Here is a 21653-nt window from a genome sequence, read left to right as displayed (position 1 = left end):
AAGAAGACAATGAAGACTTCAAGAATAAAATTAGAAAAAAGCAAAGTAATTAGAAATAAAATTTTATTTATAGATCTACAAACGGGATAAAATAAAGAAAATCGTCAAAAGATGCTCTTTAAAACAGTTCAATATTTCCGAAAATGCTCCAAGATATCCTGGCGAATAAATTGAACTGACTACTATTTTTTAACAAAAAGATGAACCTGGAATAATCAAAACATCCTAAATCTAATTCGGGGCTGTCCGGTTTTTTAGGTGCTGTTCTTCAAAGGGCAGAGCCAGGGCTCAAATCCCATCAAGAAGGCCCCACCGTAGTGAGAACTGACTATCCGCCATCGGTAGTCTAATGAGCCATTCGATGGCTGGAGTGACCTTACAAGGTCGTTCACCAATAAAATTTTGTAAAATTTCCTGCTGAAATCGATCTCGCTCTATATGGTATGCATAAGCAAAATATATTGTTCAAACGAGATTCAAACCACATCTTCAGCTATTCCTTGGCTCTTGCAACACAGAGCAAGCGAAAAGTCTTACCTCAAAATTGCCCATCCTTACTGTCAATCCAATTCGTTCACCATGAGGTGCAACCCATTCCCCCAAACCCAGCTCTCAATTTGCCCCAAAATACACCCATAAAAATCCGCACAATGTTCATCAGTTAGCTTTCATGCCAGTTTCCACATCAAAGCGGCAGTGGAAAATGTCACCACCAAACCACCATTTCCATATGCTTCGGAACACCGACATACGATCGTTTTGCACGAAGGCATAGCTTTTCCTTTGGATGTGTATTCGGTAAGTCAACATCCGTTCTGATAGGGGTGTGTCTCTCCAGGTTTTGTGGTGCTTTTATTTGACAAAAACAACACTTCAAAAAGCAAAGAGAAAGAAAATACGCCCAAGAAAACCACACTGTGGAAATACAATCGAAAAAATGCGTAAAATAAAATCATATTTCCTCATTGCTATCACTTTCCACACGCTGTTTGGCGCCTTTCAAAGTACTTCATTTGCAACATCGGGCACCAAAAACGCAAGCTGCTTCTTGAAGGAAAATATTCCACCAGAATGATGGAAGGCGGTACGGCGGATGTACACTTGCGAGCACTTTACGGCTTGTTGCGCCACGGCTAAGTTCGGTGGATGGAAGGTTGCTGGAACCTTTTCTTTCCTAACAAAAAACAACAATCCGCACACACACACTCACGAATGTTGCCGTTGGTATAAAGAAATCGTCGATAAAAGCCCACACCCCAATACCCTAGGGGTAAGTAAAACGAGTGAATGCATAAGTCGTTGGGGGAAACAAAAAATCACAAAAAACTAAACCCAAAACCCTGCCAATTCTTTCCAAAGTAACGCCGCATCTTCATTAACCTTTTCGAGTTGGATCGGCACCGAAAGTCAGCACCGTACAGGTAACCAACTTTTTTGGTTGTGCGTGCAATGTACGGGGGACCAATTGGAAAATGGGGGGGAAAATAGAAAAGTTTTCTTTCGTCCCCTTGCAAAGGGCAACGCGAAACGGTGCGGGACCGTTGCGATACGGAAACGGGTATCGAATTTATGATATGATGATGGAAGAAATATGATTCCATTGCTTTATGCGCGTACCTTTCCAAACTGATGCAAATTGGAAAAGTTCAACCAGAAATTTGGTTCGCTCAAGACAATTTTTTTGTTGCTACACGCTTCGTTTTCAATTTTCACTTGCTGATTGAAATGCACTTGAACATTTGTAAACGAAGGGAAAAGTTTTCCTTACCGTTTTATCAGCGGACTATGCTAAAATAATCAGACCAATACGTGAGCCTGACGACTATAACGCTTGTTTACAGGCCTGATTGAACGAGTTCAACAGCGGGATCATGCGCTATCCACGGAATCTTTGAGTCGATTACGAGTGCCAGTAGTCTTCGATTACGCGCTAGAAGGACATCACTTCGAAAGACAACAGTGCGTTAAGAATCTTGGTGTTTTTCGATACGATGAGGCTGTCCTTCGTTGAAAAGTGGTCTCAAGCTTCATAAATCCATAAATAGTCCATACATCGCAGGATCTCTTGTTTTGCTTTCCATTCCTGGGGTCACCAACTCCACTATAAGACTAGGTGGTTGATGCTATCCAAGGCTTCTTCTGGGTGAGCGCTTTGAGCAGACACGATTATGTGTCATCACAGAACTCATACAGCATCGACTGTCCATCACTACTCTGAAGCATTAACTAGTAAGTGCCTACCAGATCGGTTTGGACTCGAACCATGCAAATCATCGAACTTTGGACCTGTTTTTACTCCACTACTACTACGAGTGTGGCGAAAATTTAGCGTTGTTAGCGATGTCTTCGAACCAGGAATTCTCTGTGTTGAGGTCGTGAATTGGGTCATTTTCGAGCGTTTTTTTAAATTCCGACCGCTAGTGATATTTCCCGTTGTGGTTTTGTGTGAAGTTTATATTTTTTTATTATTGAGTATGACGGCACGTCACCATATTTTCAAAGGTGTAAAGTTTGTATAATATTGTAAGAAACTTGTGGTAATGATTGCAAGCTGTCGAAAACGCTTAACAGTTCATCGAGCAAATAATTATTCAATGAAGTGGATAATAATTTTACACCAAATGCCCTGCAAGACATTTTATCTTAATTTTCAAAAATCAATTATTTAACTATTGCTATGTTATTTACGTTAAAAATTTAAAAAAAAATCTTGAAAAATTATGTTTGATTCCCTTCATTGGAACTTCATCAAAACTTTTAACTATGTTCAATTAATGTCAACACCAAACACAAGACTATCACTTTCTCGAAACCTTCCACTAATCTATGTCCTTCCTACCACACAAAATTAAACTTAAAACAACACACTTCCACAACGTGTGGCAAGATATCACATGGAAAACATGTCGCCCTACGGTATTCTTCTCCTAATCATAACATGCTACGCCACAAAATATGTCTATCCCATATGATGCGTCAATTTCATGCCGGCCGGTCCCCTACAATAGGCTTTCAAATTCGGTTAATACCATTTTCCAAAATTTTATCTTCAAAAATTCGATCTTACCAAAGTGGAGAAAAGTACCTCAGACGCGCACACCACACAACTAAGATGGAAAGAAAACAATCCCTGCACAACCGGTACGCTTTCCTGCTTGTTGTCTTCACAGTTGTTAAGCTCGTTTTGTTAAGGAACCATTTTTGCCTCAACACACACACACACTCACATACAGATAATAATGAAGAAGCTACGACGTGCGGTACCTTTTTTGGTTACCATTTCGACCATTTTCCGATACACCCCAACAGCCAGGCATCTCGGGTGGAAAATTTCATTTGCTAAACTTTTTGCCTCCAACTGCACACCTAAGAGTTGGTTGCCTAAGCGATATGCTAACGAGAACTAGAGACACAAACACTGGCCAAATGCAAGGAACCACACTCGCTTTGGTCGATGCTTCCTCCCTCAAAGAGGACCAAGAGTTTGAAAAAGTCTGCATGTGATCGTTCTTTCTTTCTTTCGGTTTCCAAGGCGGAGATTCTGCCTTGTTCGGAAGGTAACCTCCCCGGAATTTCAAGAGTTCCAAAGTTTCCCGGCACCGAAAGCATCGCCTCCTTCTTCAGCCCATTAGCACGAGCTGCACATAAGCGGACCATACGGTGGAAAAGGCAAAATAATCCTCTAAAAAAGGGATTTTTAATGAACTTTTCCCTAACGGGCTATCTTATAACCGGCCCGGAAATGTTCCCGTAGTATAGAATGAGAAGAAGTATACTCCGAGTGCAAAAACACGACTTTCCCATACGCAACCTCATCGCTTGTATAGGCAGAAATTATTAATAGCGATAATCATAAGGCGAAAACGAATCGGGTCATATTACCACTCTCGGAACAAGAAACAAGCGCTGAATAAAGCGTCCTATGCCACACTGCATATGGTTTTTATGCTCGACAAATAACAGCACAACACATACCGGTTTGACCACAGTTTCAGGCAAAAGCCTTCTAACATTCAAAAGGAAACACCATCTGAGCCTGACGTTTTGCAGCAAAGAATCGTAGAATTAACCAATCCCGTCCGCACCAAACACGGTAAGGAAATAAACCGATCCTTTTTTTTCCACATTCAAATTTCTCCCTACCACCCGTGTACGCATTTAAGGATTAAAATAACTTCACCATTTTGGGGTAGCGCATTCACAATCCCACTGAAAACTTTCGCCCTCCACCTTCGACCGAAACTTATGACAACGGTTTGCATGTTGCTCGGCGAACGAAATGGACATAGGCGCTGGCTCCGTATCGAGTTGTTTTGTGTGCCCCAGGTTCTTCGCCCGGATGAGCATCCTTAAATCCGTATGCCCCCGAGCTACTGATGATACTCAATTATGACGTTATGATTATTGCGGTTGCATTGGGAGAAAATTCAATTTCCTTTCAATATCCATATCATTGGCTGGCGTCGGAGGACATGGCTGGCATGAAAGTTGACTGTCATGTCGTGGTGGGACGGTCACATAGCATCTGGCTCGTAACGGAGTTTGTGTGGGGGGATAGAATTAATTAGTGGAAATGGAAAGAAATCCCTAGAATGGGTGACATTTAAGCAACAGGCCGCACCAGAGTGAACGTATTTTATGTGATTTGCCTTATTTGCAATGAACCTTAGCGTGTGCTCACTAGTTTAATTATGAAGGGAAAATTGTTGGAATTGGAACTTCTGACACAATTGAACAAATGAAAAGTTTAGTTTGTATATTCCAATAAGGAACTCCTGTTGGCGAACTTTGATTGCTTACATTATCTGTACACTACATACGTTTCATGATGAGGCTGTGAACAGAATTTCCCTACTCATTTGAGCCTACATCAAATATTCTTTTTAAATTTCTTTATTTTTCGTGGACCTCTGCTTTTTGACCTGCTTGAGTATAGTCTGGTCTCCGATCGGTTTCCAGGAAACTTGGTCTAGGGCTGCGGTCCTCAATTCACGGCTGACGAGCACCATCAACGACCCTCCAGAAAGGCATGACTCTGGCCTCCTCATCACGTGCCAATTCAACGTATCCTATCGACAGCATATCTGCACGGCCAAACACATCAACCTCTCAACAAACGTGATCCATTCTCGTTGTCCACATGCCAAAGATAGTCCTTAGCATCTCCGTCCTCCGTCAACAAAGTTCGTATGTTGACCAGGTTTCGTTCACGTAGAGGACTTCCGGACGTATCGGTATCCGATATATCGTGTGTTGTTCCGAGCCGGGCTCTATCAGGGTCAGAGCCTCCGGAAAGCAGGTATATTGTCTTCATCGGATTGATCTTATTACCCTTGAGTTTCTTTCGAGCATACGCCTCGCACACCATCGCAGATGACCCGTCCGATGATGTTTATGGCATCCGTGAAGCCAAAGAGTTGGAGAGATCTTGTGAAAAAATTAAATACTCACATTTTTCCTTACAATCCCAGGCCAAAATAATCTGATAACTTAATGCAGTTTTGTCAGGATGTCATTTGTAGAATCTGAAATTTGGTACATCGAAATGCCACTTCACTTTTCTTTTACATAGTAGTTAAGGTATAACTACTATGTAATTAATAATTAATGGCATAGTCATTTAATTACACAAAGTTGTTGAAGTGGATCATTTTGGAAGCCTGTTTCGAAAGAAGTATAAGCAGTTAAGATATATCAGACCATTATGACATTAATTAATTGTTGAAGTGGAGCTACTTCAATTAACATTTCGAATCTGTTTCCTTCAATATTATCCCTTTTACTTGTACGACATTGCAATCAAAATCTCGACGCACTCTCATCTAATTAAATGATTCAAAATATGGCGGATTAAATGTAAGTTCGATTATCGTTAATGACCAACGTTTGAGTGCACTGCCAGTAATGGAAAGCCTCGAAAGAAAAAAAAGAAAGAAATATAGCTACAATATAATTAAAAGAAACCCTCCCTTTAAAGCTTTCCACTTTATGAGCCATAACAGCATTTTCCGCCTGCTTCAAACGAAGCATAATGAGGTCCTAAACGAAGCACCAACAACCAAAACAACAAAACACCTGAAACGCGTTATCACCGTTCGTCGGCGTTCAGCAAACAGCTCATAAAAAAGGCATACTCATCCCGAAGACACCAGGCGAAAGATAACCTTCGCGTAAAGCAAAAGAAGAAAAAAGAAACAACGACGGCCCGATTCTTATCGTAAATTGGATAATCGAATCAAACAAACGACGGCACAAAACGCTCAAACGCTTGTGCTGGCCTGGCCAGCAAGGTTCGCAGCAGGTCGTACTTTCAAACGGCTTATTTACCCAAATCACCCAAAACGGTCAGTTGATTCAATTTAGAGAGCCAATCAACGAAACGCACTTGACGTAGACACACAGACACACCACGATCCTCACGCGTAGGATGGCCGATGGAGACTCCCCGGACGCTTATCAGTAGTTGCATTCGTTCGCTTCATCTCGCGAGTCTTGCGCCCAAGCGAGTGTCCGCGTGTCCGTGGCAGAAGAAAGCGTTGTGTCGATGATCGTCCGAGGATTAGAAGTGATCAAACAGAAGCCAAATAAAACTGCCAAAGATCTCAGCCCCCCAGTGGGAAGGAGCGAACGCCGGAAGTACCATTTTCACTTCGGCCAGTGCAAACAAAGTTATCTCGATTAGTGATTATGGAGGCCGTTTTCTAAGCGAAGCCGGACTGTGGGTCGTATGAAAATGAATCTATTTCATGTGCTGATTTCAACACACGGTTGGCACACCACGACCAGCACGACCGGTGCGTCGTTCGATGGTAGAATGTTGGGTGCTTGGTGCTAGAAGTGCTTTTAATTGGTGTTTATGCTGGCCTGGCAAACATACGGCCCAACAAAGCAACCAAAAAAAAAGTTATAACTCTCGGGCGAGAAGTTTTTCCTACGTTCCTAAAGGGGAAGAACGCTATTATCTTCGCCCAGCATCGAAAGCTTATTTTTCGAAACTCGCTAACCAGTGCGTTCCCTTGTGCCTTGTTCGGTGCTCTGGCAGCACAATACATCCCGCGGAAGTGGTTTATTAAATGCGCAAATCTCCTCTCCAGTGCAGTTGTTGTTTTAGAGTCCAGAGTGCTCGTTGATTTTTTTTGTGTGAATCCGTTCCTCAAACTACAATTCCTAGTTCCTTTCCACACGATAATAACGATGGTTTGTGTCGCGAGTGAACGTGCAATCGGAAGGACAGTTCCCACCACGGTCTCCGTGTGGCCGCTGATAGCGTTGATGGCGATGGCCGAACTAGGCCAAATATTTGGCTACCACATCCGGCACATCGAGGAGGAACCGAGCCACCAGCTGCAGCAAGATCTGATGGACTTTATCGATCTGGTACCGTTTGAGGATGTGCAGCGATTAATGCAGTACTACTATCACTACGACGTCGAGGTGGAGAGTGCGTTCGACTATGTGTCCACCGAGGACTACACACAGATCCGGCTGGACATTGTGAATCTTGGCGAGGTGCGCAGCTTTCGGCGCTACCTGGACAGCATCGGGTTCAGTGTGGAGAAGGTGTGGATCGAGCTGAACAAGCGGTTCGATGCGGACGACATCTTTGCCGAGCCAGACGAAAGCGTCCGCATGTGTGAGTAGCAATCCCCTGTGCAACTGTAGAACGGCAATAAGTGTCACTTGAAATCATACACCACAGGTACCAACAATTGGAGCAATTTTCTTCCCAATTTTCACAGAAGGATTAAAAGACGTTTTCGTTTGAACGATTGCTGGAAAGCTTTCCAATTATACATTCGATTAAGCATTATCCAACAGCAGGAAGACTTGGGCAGGATAAACATGTCCTAGCAAATGTTTGAGATTCATTGCCAGTTCCAATTATCTTATTGCAAAACCGATAACAATCATGTAACTATTATCCGAATGCGAATCGATTGTGATTGCATGATAAAAAGCCTTTTAATTTGGAACCCTTTGTCCAAGTTGCTTGTCGCTTACAGACGACAAAACTAAGAAAGGATTGGGAACATAAACCATCCCACATTCTGGACGTATGCTGCTAAACTTCATGAAGAAGCTACATTGAAGTTAACCACCAATATGTCCAGCCGTATGAAGCCCAGGTCCAGTTCTATGGATCCACTTGCATCGGGAGCAGAGAAACGGCCCACACTGCTACCCGTTTGCCGGTGCCAGTCAGCAGAAGTAACTTCATTATTCAATCACCCATGAAAGTGCCATTTTACCGCTGCCAGCCCCGGTGGGCAAACAACCGCAGATGCAAGGCGGCCGTGGTGCACGGCCGATGCGGAGCAGATTTCAATTTAAATTGATTTCACGCCGTCTTCAAAGTCTCGCTCCCACCGGAAGTGCATACATACAATTGTAACAAAACGCCGTTCCCGTTGCCGTTGACGATAATCTTGTATCGCCAGGCAGCAGAGTTGAAATGGCTACACTCCGGCTACTCGCGAATGCGCCCCGGTTTGCACACAACTCCACCATTCAATCAAGAACAAACGTAACTGCGTCTTCATTTGACACTTCCGTCGTTAGCATTTCGCCTGTGCAGGTTTCCTGCGGCAGCCGTCGGAAATCGAATCAAACGTCCGGGAAGCCCGGTTCCGCACACGGAATGAACGGATGGACGATCCGCTTTAGGAAGAGGCCTCCGTCGGAACCGCCGGACCCTTCGGAATCGAAATGGAATAATATTCAATTAAATTATTTACGATTTAATCCTGTACTTGGGTGGCCGATGATTGTGTCCCCGTGATCACCTTGGGCACAATCTGCATGTAATGGGTAACTGTTGCATATGGGATTGGAAATGAGAAAATCTCGCCCGAGTTCCTAGCTACTATTCTTCGTTGGTGCTTCCCAACCGCAATAGGCTGTAGCTCCAATTTGGCGTCAGCAGTTCTGGTGAGGCTTTCTTTGGTACAGAGGAGAAGGATACGCTTGGGAGCGTTCTTGAGTTTGGCCTTACAATTACGATTATATGAAACACGGAAACCCAATATTGAAGGACAGGGGAACAGTGTGTGTCAATTTAGTTCTCATTTGTGTTGATGGTTAATTCTCCTGTTGTAAAGATAGTTTCCATACATCTGTTTTATCTTATTCTTTCATCGGCTCCCATATTTCAAGAAGAAGTTTTGGTGGTCGATTACTGATTGATGTTAACATGAAAGCATTCAAGTGGCTGGATAATCAAACTCTTAATCATACTAAACTTTACTTATATTTTGACCAAACATAACAAGCAACTGGAACAACCATTCATACTGAAACAAAATTTTGACATAAAATATGAAATAAACGGTGCCATTGTCGCGGTGTACACTGTACAAGTACATTTTCCCCCGTAAACCTGAAACACCTTACCAGAGCTGAGCTTGATTGTCATAAACATAAAGCCACAGCGCTTCCCAGCTCGTTGTTGAATGGGAAACCCAACCCAGGCCGCCGGTTGATGACAATTTGGTTGATTGTATTTGGTGACGCTGATGAAAGTTGTGACGATTGCATTTCGGAGGTCGGTTGCCCACATCCGACAGCGTCAATTCGCTGCACGGGCGCACCGAAGCCTGCCAGGCAAAAGCTAATGAAGCTTTCGCTTTTCGGTTACTTCGTATGCTGGCAGTGGCAAGGCAGCAGGGCGTAATACAATGCCTCCCAGCTCGTACTAAAGCGGGCCGCCCAACTTCATGAAACGTATGACAAAATGGGTGCAGCCAAACGTATGCACCGTCCACTGACGACAGGCAAGCGATTGCATGTGTAGCAAATTAAATTATTAATCAATTACTGTTTACCATCGAGCAGTTCCGCTAACAAGCCGCAGAACAGCAACAGCAACGAAGCTCGAATATCGTAGCAACCAAGCCAACGTACTAAACGTACCCGTTCGTAGTAAAAGTTGATTCCACCTTAAGCCGATAGGGATAGTTGGGGAAAGTTGCCACAAAACCTGCAGCCTGTACGAGGTCAAACCAAAAAGAAAGTAAAAAACATCCCTTCGTTTACCATTTTCACCCATATTTCTCCCCGGGGTTTCTTTCTTCAATTGTGTCGATTGCAGTAAATCTCACCACCAGAGGATTGAATGGATTAGTCGATGACATATTGGCGCTGCTGCCGCAGGACGAAATAATCCTGCTTTTCTTCGACAAGCTGGAAACGAGCAATGACTTTTCCTTCTTCTTCGAGCAGATCGGTAGCGGCGAGTTTGAGAACGTACTGAACACACTGCAGGTAGGTTTTGCAAAAAAACCCGTGCTTGTCCGTCACCTGCTACCATTTTCCCTTTCCTTTATTTCGATCATTCAATCAACGAAATTGTTACTCCACTCGATGCTTTCCCTTTCCTGTTGCTCGCTTTAGCGACCAAACGTGTAATGCATCAAAGCCCTGGAGGCACACGCAAAAGGGATAAAAGTTCCGATGCTGGAAATAGATTTCTATTGTTACCTTTTCTAGCGAAGCCCCGTACAAAAATACCTTCATATTTGTGATAGATTTTGATAACTATTTCTCTTACGCTTCTTTTCTTTTGCTTCCTGCATACTTCCTTCCTTAGTCTTCTCAGCAGCTGCGGATACTTCTCTGGAGACTACAGCGGCACGGATTCGATATTCCCGGATGGATACAGCTCGTGCAGAAGTATTTCAGTTTCAGTAGTTTCTAATTCTTCGCCATGCGGTTTTTTTGTCCTTTGGGGAGATCTTCACTGCCGTTTTAGTTTCGGTATAAATAGGGGGAGCAAATACAGCGCATAGAACGCAACTGGACACGAAAGCATTGCTATTTTTGTTGCATTTTGTTCAGCAAAATAAAAATAATAAATGTGTTCCCGTTGAGTAATGTGTAAGAATCGATTGACTTTGCCGTAAATAAAGTGGTGTGTAAACAACTACTACCATTATCATGATACTGTAAATACCGAAAATTGAAATAGAAAACAAAACGCGGATGAGAGAAATTTAATGCAGCTAAAAATCCGTATCGGATGGAAGGCATCCTTTTGTAAAAATATGTCGCAGCATTTCTAGTGAATATCGTTGACATCGTCACTGCATTTAAATGTTGAATTCCGTATTATTCTGTATCATTGAAGAAATGTTACACATATTGTACAGTCCTAGAAGTCGAGTGACATTTTAATAACATTGCTCATAGAGTTTGGAATATAATTCACAACAAAGTATTGAGATATAAGAGATGCTGAAAAGAACTGATACTTCCTCTAATCAAATGAAAATGCTGATCGTAGAAAGAAGTCGTGGCTACAGGTTTTTTTAGTTTGCATCAGCTGAATAGGTTTACTTTTCTCTAAGGTAGATCCTCCAGCTCCCGTGCTTCACTTGTAAAAGGCTCCAGGCTCTCAACAGTAAGATATTTCGGACCAAATTATTAACCTCCTTTCAACAGTACGGATTCCCTGGGAAGGCTGTATGGATGTTTAGGGCCATTAAGGACGGTTTGCACTGCAAGCAGAGTGTTTCGAACATGCTGTTGGGATCTTTCGAATTTCATCGGATTCTGAGCCAAGGGTACCTTCTTGCTTGTTGTTTAACATCGAACTGCAAGCTGTCACGAGAAGTGTGAACATTCGGGGCGCAATTTTCAACCGATCTCTCCAATTGCTTGACTTCGCGGAATTCAGAGCACAATTCAGAAGTAGACCATCAGTTACCAGCGATAATCTCGAAGTGGTAGAGACATTCTGCTGCCTGAGTACGATCGAACTCCTGCGATCCAGAATACGCTAGCAACACACGAAATGCACCATACATTGCATACTGATACGTTTGTTAATCTCTTATGGATACGAGGTCTGGACTATGCAGACGGAGGACACCAATGCTAAGGACTATCGTTAACGGTGTGTACGGGCAAAGCGTTTGGAGAAAGAGAATGGACTACGAGCTAGCTGAGGCATTTTGCGATCCAGATATTCTGATGTGTTAGTCAAAACCGGAAAATTACGATGATTGGGGCCCGTAAGTAGGTTGGATCTCATGGAGTTGAACCTGATGAAGATTCGATGCAGCTGTGAATGTAACCCTAGATCGAGTTGCCTTGAAATGGATCGGACCGGCCTCTCCATGCCAACAAAACGTGCTAAATACTGAGCTCGACAAGAAAAAGGAGATATGTTTCTCTGCCAAACAAATTTTGCAATGTCTTAAACTTTTTATGTGAATCGCATCAGAATTTACCAGTTTCTAGATATACTTAAAAGATATTGTATTCACCGATATAGAACCCAACTCGAATTTATCCAATTCAAGATTTGTTATGGCAAAAGTTTAGCTTATTCTTTGAGCATACTTTATAAAAAAACTTATATTTATGTTTTGATCATTTCTGATCAAACTATGCCTTTCAAACTATGGGTTTCATTGGATTGTACAATTATAAATCCAACTAATGCAAACTTAAAGCAGCTAACAATCTATGACTAGTCCATTAAGCACATTAACCATTCTTCCATGCACTTTTATCAATAATTCAATAATTCAATTTCAACTATAAGAATTGACCCTTCTGCACATTTTTCTATCAGATATATTTGAATTATTTGAAGGACCTTCCTTCGCATTAGGAAACCCATAGAAGTTTATATTTATTAAAGATCTTGCACCGCAATTCCTGTCCACAAACATAACCTCTAAAGAAGAAAACGAGAACGATGATAAGAAAAGGGTTGCCAGAGTTTTCAAAGCAGCGAAAAAATACATACCTTCGTCTTCCTTGCAGTACGCGTGGATAAACAAACTTGGCCCGGTTCATTGTTCAACCCGCTCTAAGCTGGTTAAAACTTGATCAAAAGCGCGTGCTTAGGCAAACGCCGGCAGATGTCCTGTTTCCGTGTCCTTCGGGCGCTCGGTAAAGTTTCAGCGCCCCGGTTAAATTGTTTACGTTCGGTAAACACATACCCGCGTGTTTCCGCGTGGTAGGTGGCAAAAATATAAACTGCTTTTTTGTACAACCCACGCCAGATTTCCCGCCCCTACGGAAGGGCAAATGAACGGTAAACAAATCTGCTCCAGAAAGGGTGAAAAAAAAATCTAACTGACTCCAGAAACTAGCAAGTTCACGCTATTAACCCCAGCTTTCTTGTGATATACGCTACGCTAAACTTGTTTCACACGAACGCATCTTCAGCGTGGAATTAGTTGAAGAAGTGTTAGCAAGGTGGAAGAAAAAATGTTCGCACAGGGAAAGCTTTCCCAATCCACTGAGGAGGTGTAGGACGGGGACTGAAGTCTCCATTATTCTCAAGTACCTTTACTGCAAACCGAGAATAATCGCCCCTTTTTGCTCTCTATCAACCCTTTCATTACAGTCGTTGTTTTATTTTGCTCCTGCTGGGGAACCCTACCCGGAACACAACTGTGAGCTTAGTTTACCCTCGCCGGAGTTAATCCGGCGAGCAAGCTTGTTAAGTCTGTTTAATGGTATCAGAGTCAACGACTGGGTGTCGATCTACTTACTTTCACTCGCCTACTCGTTCCCTAACGGACGAGCTTTCACAGCCTTACCACGTAAGAAAACTGGGAAGTCCCACCGTTCCACATGTGCCTATGGTGCTTTATTTGATTTATTATTCCGGTAGCCAACGGTACAAACGATATGTCAGAGAAATGTTCTAAATTAGTGATCTTTTCTTGTCAGACGATTAAATAACCATTCAAGATTCAAATGTTTAACAAGCACAGTTTTCACATTTTCTACACGGTCATTTGCTTTCTCAGTTTGAAGTCTCTTTTGGCAATGGGTGCGGGTTCAATTTTGACCCAACAACAGCAACCATACAGTGGACACATCTGCCGGCACCGTAAATTAAACATTGACTGCAGGCAAACAGGCTTACCTAATGAAAATTATGCTACAACGAGAAAAAAGCAGCAATTCTTGGCTATGATCCGTTGGCGCTGAATGTTGCTGTCAACGTTTGGCAACACCAAAAGCATCGTTCAGTCGCTTGGATCAGACGGTATTTAATGTGAATTCTCGTATGTTTGCCAAACAACAATATTAACTTCATGGCGCTCGTGGTATAATTAAACGGCTCGAGCGCAAAGGACACCGAACGAAGTTTTGGACATGGAAGAAAATTCGTTAGATTTTATGAGAATTTTTGCTTCTTTCCCTTGTTGCAAGAAGCATATTTGATTGTACAGAGCAAAACTTGCCGAGCTTCAACGCAGCGAGAAATATATTAAACTTCAAATTCAAATTTCTTGTGTTTTTCGTAAAGAAATTTGATAAAAATTAATATTGAATCTCGTTTTATACTTCACTCTATTCTTATTACAGAATATTAAAAATCATTCAACATTGTACGTCACAAAACAATCTATTCAACACCAACATTTTGCCAATAAATAATGCATTCTAATGATTTTAATGTATCATACAGCATCATTTCAAAAATATCACCCAGCAATCACTTACAGATCAACGAACCAAAAATGCTCGTTTTCAATTTTCGGAAAAAGCACTGTTTCTCTACTGGGTCCATCACATTGAGCCTAGCAAAAAAAAAGTGTTCACATTTTTCGTTTTCTCACCAAAGAAGAAAAGGAAAACAAAAGCATTGGTTAAGCAATTTTAAGTTCTACTTACGGAAACAGCGTTTAGTCAATTTAGCTTTCTTCAAGCAGACCTTACAGTTGGAGCAGTGAAAAACGAATTTTCATCGTTTCGAACAAAAACTAGTTCCTAGTTTTCTCTTCTTATTTTAGGCACGTTGCAGCAAAAAAAACCCCAGAAGAACACCCGAGCAGGGTGTTCTTCTGCATACGATTTTCCTGTAGGAGACCAGTAGGAGAAGGGAACGATAACTGCTGTACGATGATGAAAATCAATCACTACTTTGCTTCCCTTTGCAAAAGCGTGTCGTAGTAAAAGGGTCTGTAAAATTTGACACATTTATGCTGTAACAGCCTCACTATAAGAAAAATGTTTCAGATGAATGAATACTCTTTCGCTAATATCCTTTTTTTTTTGCTCACAAGTAAATCTGCAACGGCAACGAGTAGATGAAAACACTTTTCCTTACACTTCTTTAGAGCAGTCATCGTGCGTAAATTAATCATCCCAAGCGTGTGTTAATTCAACGTCATCCCAGCCAATTCTTCGGTTCGATGAAAGAATATACATCAAACGATCAGCAATCAGGCACCTCCATCGGCAGTATTAGGGTGTCCCGCTCAACGTCGTATTTTAACGCCCGCCTCGAAAACCCCTGTTATCGGTTGAACCCTTATAAATTTCAATTATAATAGCTACACTACAACCACCCGCTCTATGTCCAGAAAGTGAAGCAACCTACTGCAGAAAGAAATTAAAATAACATACATCCAGAAAATACGACAAAAACCAACCAAATCTTCTATCTTTACCCTTAACGACCAAAAGGATGCTGTAAAGGAAGGTTGCGTTCCTTTTGAAACTGGAGAAGATTAAGTATGTGAGGAAAAGGGGACGCACACACACACGCACACACATTCCTCACGGTGTACGACAACACCTTCCCGTACAAGGCCTAGCGTCAGCTAATGATTTCGACCAGTTCATCTGCGGGGATGGAACAAGATCCTACTTTGGATGGACCTTTCCTTTCGGACCATCTTAAGCAGCGTCTACTTTGCGTCGTAAATTGGGTCACCTTACTTTTTTTCTATTTATTTATTTCTTTTCCGTTTCGCTAGCTAGCTACACTTTTCCCGAAAGGTTCACCAAACAAGGTTGCTCAAACTTCACCTGTCCTCGTGCTGCTTGGTTTACCGATCCCACATTCCTTCCACCATGGGGATGGAAAGCGCGGCGCTAGATAAAAATTGGCTTAGACGCACAACGGACCAAACTTGTACCGAAATGCATATCAAATTTATGCTTTCTCCTTCGCTAACTTTTGGCCCAAAACTTGGAATAAACTTGTGATGTGGAGACTGGGGAATGGTGCAGCATGAGGCAGCAGTTTCGGAAGTACGATCAAAGTGAAACCTGGCCTTTTCGGAATTCGTTATCGAAGTATTACTGAGGAATTGAGTTTTGTTCAGGGATGATATTCGATGAAATCGGGAACGGTTCGTAATTTGAGCTTCCCCCTCCGGGGGTTTGGGGGAGGATGTGGAATGATGTAGAGCGCGGGAAAACATATTTTTGCTAGTCCTAGCCGACCATTTTAACGAACGGGATTGGTTAAAAGTTTCGTAAGCCTTCTTTTAGGGGATGGGTCATACATTGACTTTAAAATATGTTTGGTTGAAGCGACATTATCATTGCTGATTCTGTATGGATTTGTGTTTATTGTTGTTTTTCTTTTGTTTTAGGCCTTTTTTTTCAATAAGAGGTTTGAAGTTAAACTTTGCTCGCCTCATTTAATCGAAATTTTGTTCTGAGACGCCTCCTTTGTCGATGAGAAAAGCATAAAAATGTTTGAAGGACAAGTATTTATTAGTGTTTGGTGGAACAGTATTTTATTATTACTAATAGCCTTAGCGCTGTCGGAGCGCTGACATCCGTCGAGGTATTGAAGCGCTCTGTGTACTTTATACAAAAAATAGTTATAATTATAAGTTCTATGATAAAGCATTTCGCATGTCACTTCTATGACTGCCTGCTCATTGCGGGATCCCCAGAAATGAAAAAGCAAACTCCTTGGCCAAACCAGGTGCCACTGATGGCAGCATTTTTGAGAGGTCGATTCCTCCTCAAGGTTTTCTTCGCATCCCACAATAGATGTGCATGGCCCGCTAGCAGAGTAAGTGGGATGAGGACGAACTCGGACGATGAGGACGGATGAGGACGAACGTTTCCGGCATTCGATCTTGCTAAAGATTTTCCTGCCTCCCTGGTTTCACGATCTCCCGGTAGATCGTGCGTTCGCATGATGTCAAGACTTACCTTGTATGTCGAACCATCCCATGCAATGAATGCACATCTTCAACAGTATATACAGTATATACAGCGCCGTTTCCATGGTTTGTAGCTGTAGCAACGGATACCACGACATTTACCTCGTCCTCTGGTCGTGTGTGGGATTTGATGCGGCTAAACCCGGACTCTTAGCAGCCGTTCGGGGATCAGAAAGATCCCCGGCGGTACCGTTGCGCGATATCCTGGGACAGAAGGACTACGAATATGCACGGATTCTGTTAGACTTCGCCAAAGAGATGGTAATCGATCTTTGCTTCTGTCCCCTCTCCCATCCTCTAGCCACAACATTAAAAGGCCGGAAACGAAATACACTATCCGCAACAAAAAGAGTCATCTTGGAAGAAAGAGCCAAGTCTCCACGAAGCTCCAAAGAGACGTTAACCCCTTGGAACCAGATAGGATAACAACAACAGAAGGCTACCTGGAACCAGAGAGAAAAACATCATCAGAAACATACCTGGCAGCCAAATCATCCAAAGCCGAGCTCACGCTGGATAAGGTGCACTTAAACTGAGGGAGAAGGAAATGTCTACACTCCATATAGCATATAAGTTGGAAGGATTTTGTAGCTAGATAATTAGATTTTAAGAAATAAACCCTGGCCGTCAGCCATTATGTATCTCTTCGTGTCGATCATATATCTGTCAAATTATGAATCTTCTTGGGAATAAAATGTCTATAGAGTGGAAACCTGAACAAAAGGATGTCCTTCTAAAAGTTGCCACCTGCATTAAAAAGTACTGCAAAGGGTGAGAGTGATGTCCCAATCTACTCGCAGCGATCACTGAAAAATACAAAGTGCGTGCGGATTTTATCGGACACCAAGCATGCCAACCATAACGCGCCCCAGTTCTGATCAGGACTTTCTAAACCAATTTGAGGAGGAAAACATGTTCAAATAATTTGTTAGGTAATATCACGGATACATTAAAAAATGCCAACTTTTTAACTGAAAAAAGCTATTTCTATCAACTATTTCTGCCGTATTGCTTACAACTTTTTTACTCATAAAACTTCTTTAACGTTAGTTGGGAGACATCTCCTTTGTCAGCCCTAAGCCCTAAAAATGTACACCCATCTTCCAATTAAACGCTTTCCTATTTAAACCCTTTTCATGAGATCTGAACGCACCATTTTCTACCGAAGTAACTAATCCTTTCAATCCTTAGCGTCAACTTTTTGTCCCACAAAACCCCCAAAGCCCAACCCCATTTCCGACTTCAACTTCTACCCTACCACGCTGGAAGAATGCAACCAAATGCGGTCGACGCGATACCGGCACGGTCTCATCATTTATGGGTGCAACGTTCCGTATCGGAGCGAATGTCACTACATCCGTCATCGAAAATCCATCCCCGATGGATGCTCGTTATTCTTCACCGGCTCGGGCCTTCTTCTATCGCTACCGAACACATATACGAGCAGCGGTGGATTGCATTTCCATGCTAAATGTTGTGAATTCAATTTCACGCTCCCAACCATGCTGGACGAGCTGTGCAGTGCAGTACACTCGTGCGATGGACAGTCGAAAGGAAGAGCTTGGCTGCGCTGGGCGCACGGGATGGACGCGGTGCAGCGATTTTAATTTATGCGACAACGTCACTACGGAGACACATAAATACATTTCCCACAGGTGTCATCATTCAGCCTGGGGATGATGTGGCTGCGGTGGCTCTTTTGTATCAGCGGTTCACTTCTTTCTTGAGTTCCGGCTTCCGGGTTGGGTTTGGGTTGGATGTGGATTATTTGAGGAAAATGGGGGATCCATTGGGATTGATGCTGCTATAGCAGGCTCATCGAACTATGGATGAAGGTAGGATTAAATCAAACTATAAACTGTCTTTTAATTTAAACAGCACATTTGCTAATATTCTGGGCCAAAGATGATATACTTCTTCCTGAGTACGTACAACCATTTTCGATAATAATCCCTAAATAATGATTACAATCTACTCCACAATTTGCTTTATAATTTGATTGTAATATTCTTTAAGTTAACACACATTCAAGCGAATAAGAAATATGTTTTTAATGCCAAATCGTTAATTAATGATAATTGGTATAAAACAGCTTATTAGCCTCGTACCTAATTTACAAAACATGAGTTCTAGCATTTCGTTCCACATTTTGCCATAAAAAGTGCAACGTCACACTTCAAAATAAAATATTGATAAGTTTAACAGATATTCAATCTCGGACACAAATATCATTTACATTTATGAACAAACCAAAACAATTCTCTGCATGCAAAAACCATTAAACGCAGCTCTACACGATCAGTAACATCATGGTAATCATACCCATGATCGTCATCACCGTGTCTATATTGAGCATCACAGGCTGGAGCACTTCAAAAAATAAAAGAATCACAGAACACAATCAACAAAACAAAAACATGGAACGCTCGTTTTAAAGGATGATAATATTCGGTCTGTTGAAGGACGCACAAAAATGCATTTCCCCTGTGTGCATGTACTAGCAGTGCGACCTCGAACATTCATCCACCTGCACCACTGTGCCCGCCAAAAGCCCGTTGGGAAAATTTATTAAACTCTCGAGTGTTTTTAATTACAAATTGCCCTGCCCGATCGCGGCCAAACTCAGGCTGCCCGGAACAGAACCCCGGAAGCGCTGCTATCACTTCCCTCTCACCTCTTCCAACGAGCCCGTTGCAGCGCAGGCTCCCAATTTTCTCCTGTTGTTTCGAATTTTAATACTGTTTATGTTTTTCCTTCCCGGTCACCCAGTTCCATCGACTATTTACATATTATTCTTTTTTTTTTGCTTTGCTTTATTCCTTGTTTATCTCTCTTTTCTGTCAAAATGGATTTGTTTTGCTTGTTGTTTTTTTTTTTTTTTTCGGTTGCTGTTTCCAATATGCACCGTAATGCTTTTGTTTTCATTTGCTGCTACTGCTTTTCACAAAGTGGTTATCTGCATGCGTGTGTATGTGTTTGCCTTGAATATTCATGTTTCGAGTGTGGAGTGCCGAGTGCGGGTGTAGTTTCGATGACATTTTCATGATATTGTCCTGGCCTGCGGGATCGTTGTCTGCTCTTCACCCGCGGGATGATGAGGCGGGGAAAAGCAGGAGATTTAACAATCAGCCCCGATCAACGGAAAGGTTAACAGTTATTGGATATTTCAAAGATGAAGATTCAATAATTGAATACCGTTTATGTATTGTGAAGCGTATCGACGGGAAAACAGCTCAGCATGCAAAAACAAACAATCGAGAAAACGCGTGTTACGCTTATTTTAATTGCACGATTTATGTTTCATTCATTTAACGGCCACTGAATGAAATACGATTTGTTCTTGCTTCTTGGAATGGATTCGGTGGAAAGCTTACCGTGGTGTGAATTGGACTTTTGTTTTGTTGAGAAAATTAAATTTTTGTTGTTGCTACAGTAATTCCTTTGCTTACACGACGCTTCTCCGAATATTTATGTGAAATTTGTTCACTTTTATACTTTACTTTACTTTAAACGTTTAGCATTATTGAGCAATACAGCGTGGGCAATGCAGCAGAGGAAAATATTGCATATTTTTAGGCGTCATGACAACAGTTGCATTTTCTTTGTCCTTCATTGACCATCCTTCGTTGCAATCGCGCTTGCTAATGCTCAATTTAATTATTTGCAAATGAAATTAATCCCCAAGTTTTATGAGAAGTAGAATAGAACTGATATTACATATTATCTTATCTTTTTTATGAACAGAAATCGAAAAGAACTGTGTTATTAGAGCATTCAATGAACTATTTGAAACAAATACTAACTGCAAGCATTGCAAAATTCTAACAAATAATTCTTATTATAATCCCAGTTTTTACATGTAAAAATATACCTTTCCTATGTAGATCATTATTTTACATCTTGTGATGCTTTTAACAAACGCCTTACCCAATTTACCATTTCGAGAATTAATGATTACCTGTACAGTAGAAATTATCCTTAACACTCTATCCAACCAGTAATGAGCAAACGCACACATTTATCCTACCCCCGGCCCGACAGCTAAATGACAAATTTTTATCACCTCCGTTTCAAGCGAGTGACGAATCTCCGAATTCTTCTCCATGTGCACATCCAAACACTGAAACACGCGCTAGCAAATATGCTCCAGTCGGATGTTGAACAGTCTGGTGGATTCGTGCAAGCCGTCCAGGAAATTATACCAATACATCAACCGTACACTACACTGCCCGCCGTTGCACTGATTAATTGCGAATGTCGAGCAGCTTGACGCGATGAGTCAGTTCGTGGCCGAAGTCCAAACGACTTCCTCGAATTAATCTAAGCTGTTCCTTTCGATCGGCGCTGCTATGGAGGGAAGCGGCAAGCAACACAAGGACATAGAGATCGTGCGGGACCTGATCAACGGTAACGCCATTTTCAGTCGATTCAAGTAATTTCTCAAGAAATTGTCCCATTCCTTGAATCTGGTGGTCGTTGGTGCAATTCGTATGCAAATGCAAATCACCGCCTTTCTCGAAGTGTTTCATCCTTCTAACTATCTTCCCCTATTCACATCGACTATTCGCACACACACACACACAAACTCAAGCACAAGCGACACAAGCGGGAAAACAATTAATTACAACGGTCCGGATGTTAATCCCTGCTGAGTGTCCAAAGGATTCTTGTCACGTGCCCTTTTACCATCGGGCACGACATCAGCTCACCTTCCTG

At 42.1% G+C, this 21653-nt stretch overlaps 2 protein-coding genes across 2 annotated transcripts in view; both read left to right on the top strand.

Annotated features, from left to right (window-relative positions):
- The window catches only part of LOC126561735 (semaphorin-2A-like), a 624320-nt gene that overhangs the window by 279925 nt on the left and 322742 nt on the right, over positions 1-21653 (top strand). The window lies entirely within an intron of this gene.
- LOC126562911 (protein G12-like) lies at positions 7181-10708 on the top strand. Its single transcript, XM_050219511.1, has 3 exons — positions 7181-7633; positions 10088-10260; positions 10586-10708. Exons 1-3 carry the CDS (start codon positions 7195-7197, stop codon positions 10691-10693), a joined length of 720 nt encoding a protein of 239 aa, XP_050075468.1. The 5' UTR covers positions 7181-7194; the 3' UTR covers positions 10694-10708.

The sequence above is a fragment of the Anopheles maculipalpis genome, chromosome 3RL, assembly GCF_943734695.1.
Source record: "Anopheles maculipalpis chromosome 3RL, idAnoMacuDA_375_x, whole genome shotgun sequence".
NCBI classification, from domain to species: domain Eukaryota; kingdom Metazoa; phylum Arthropoda; class Insecta; order Diptera; family Culicidae; genus Anopheles; species Anopheles maculipalpis.
Note: the sequence above shows the minus strand (reverse complement) of the source record. Positions and strands in the feature narration are given on the sequence as shown.

Coding starts and splice junctions, on each gene's coding strand:
- LOC126562911 (XM_050219511.1), top strand. CDS start 7,195: ATGGTTTGTGTCGCGAGTGAACGTGCAATCGGAAGGACAGTTCCCACC. Junction 7,634..10,087: donor AGACGAAAGCGTCCGCATGT/GTGAGTAGCAAT, acceptor TGTCGATTGCAG/TAAATCTCACCACCAGAGGA. Junction 10,261..10,585: donor ACGTACTGAACACACTGCAG/GTAGGTTTTGCA, acceptor TTCCTTCCTTAG/TCTTCTCAGCAGCTGCGGAT.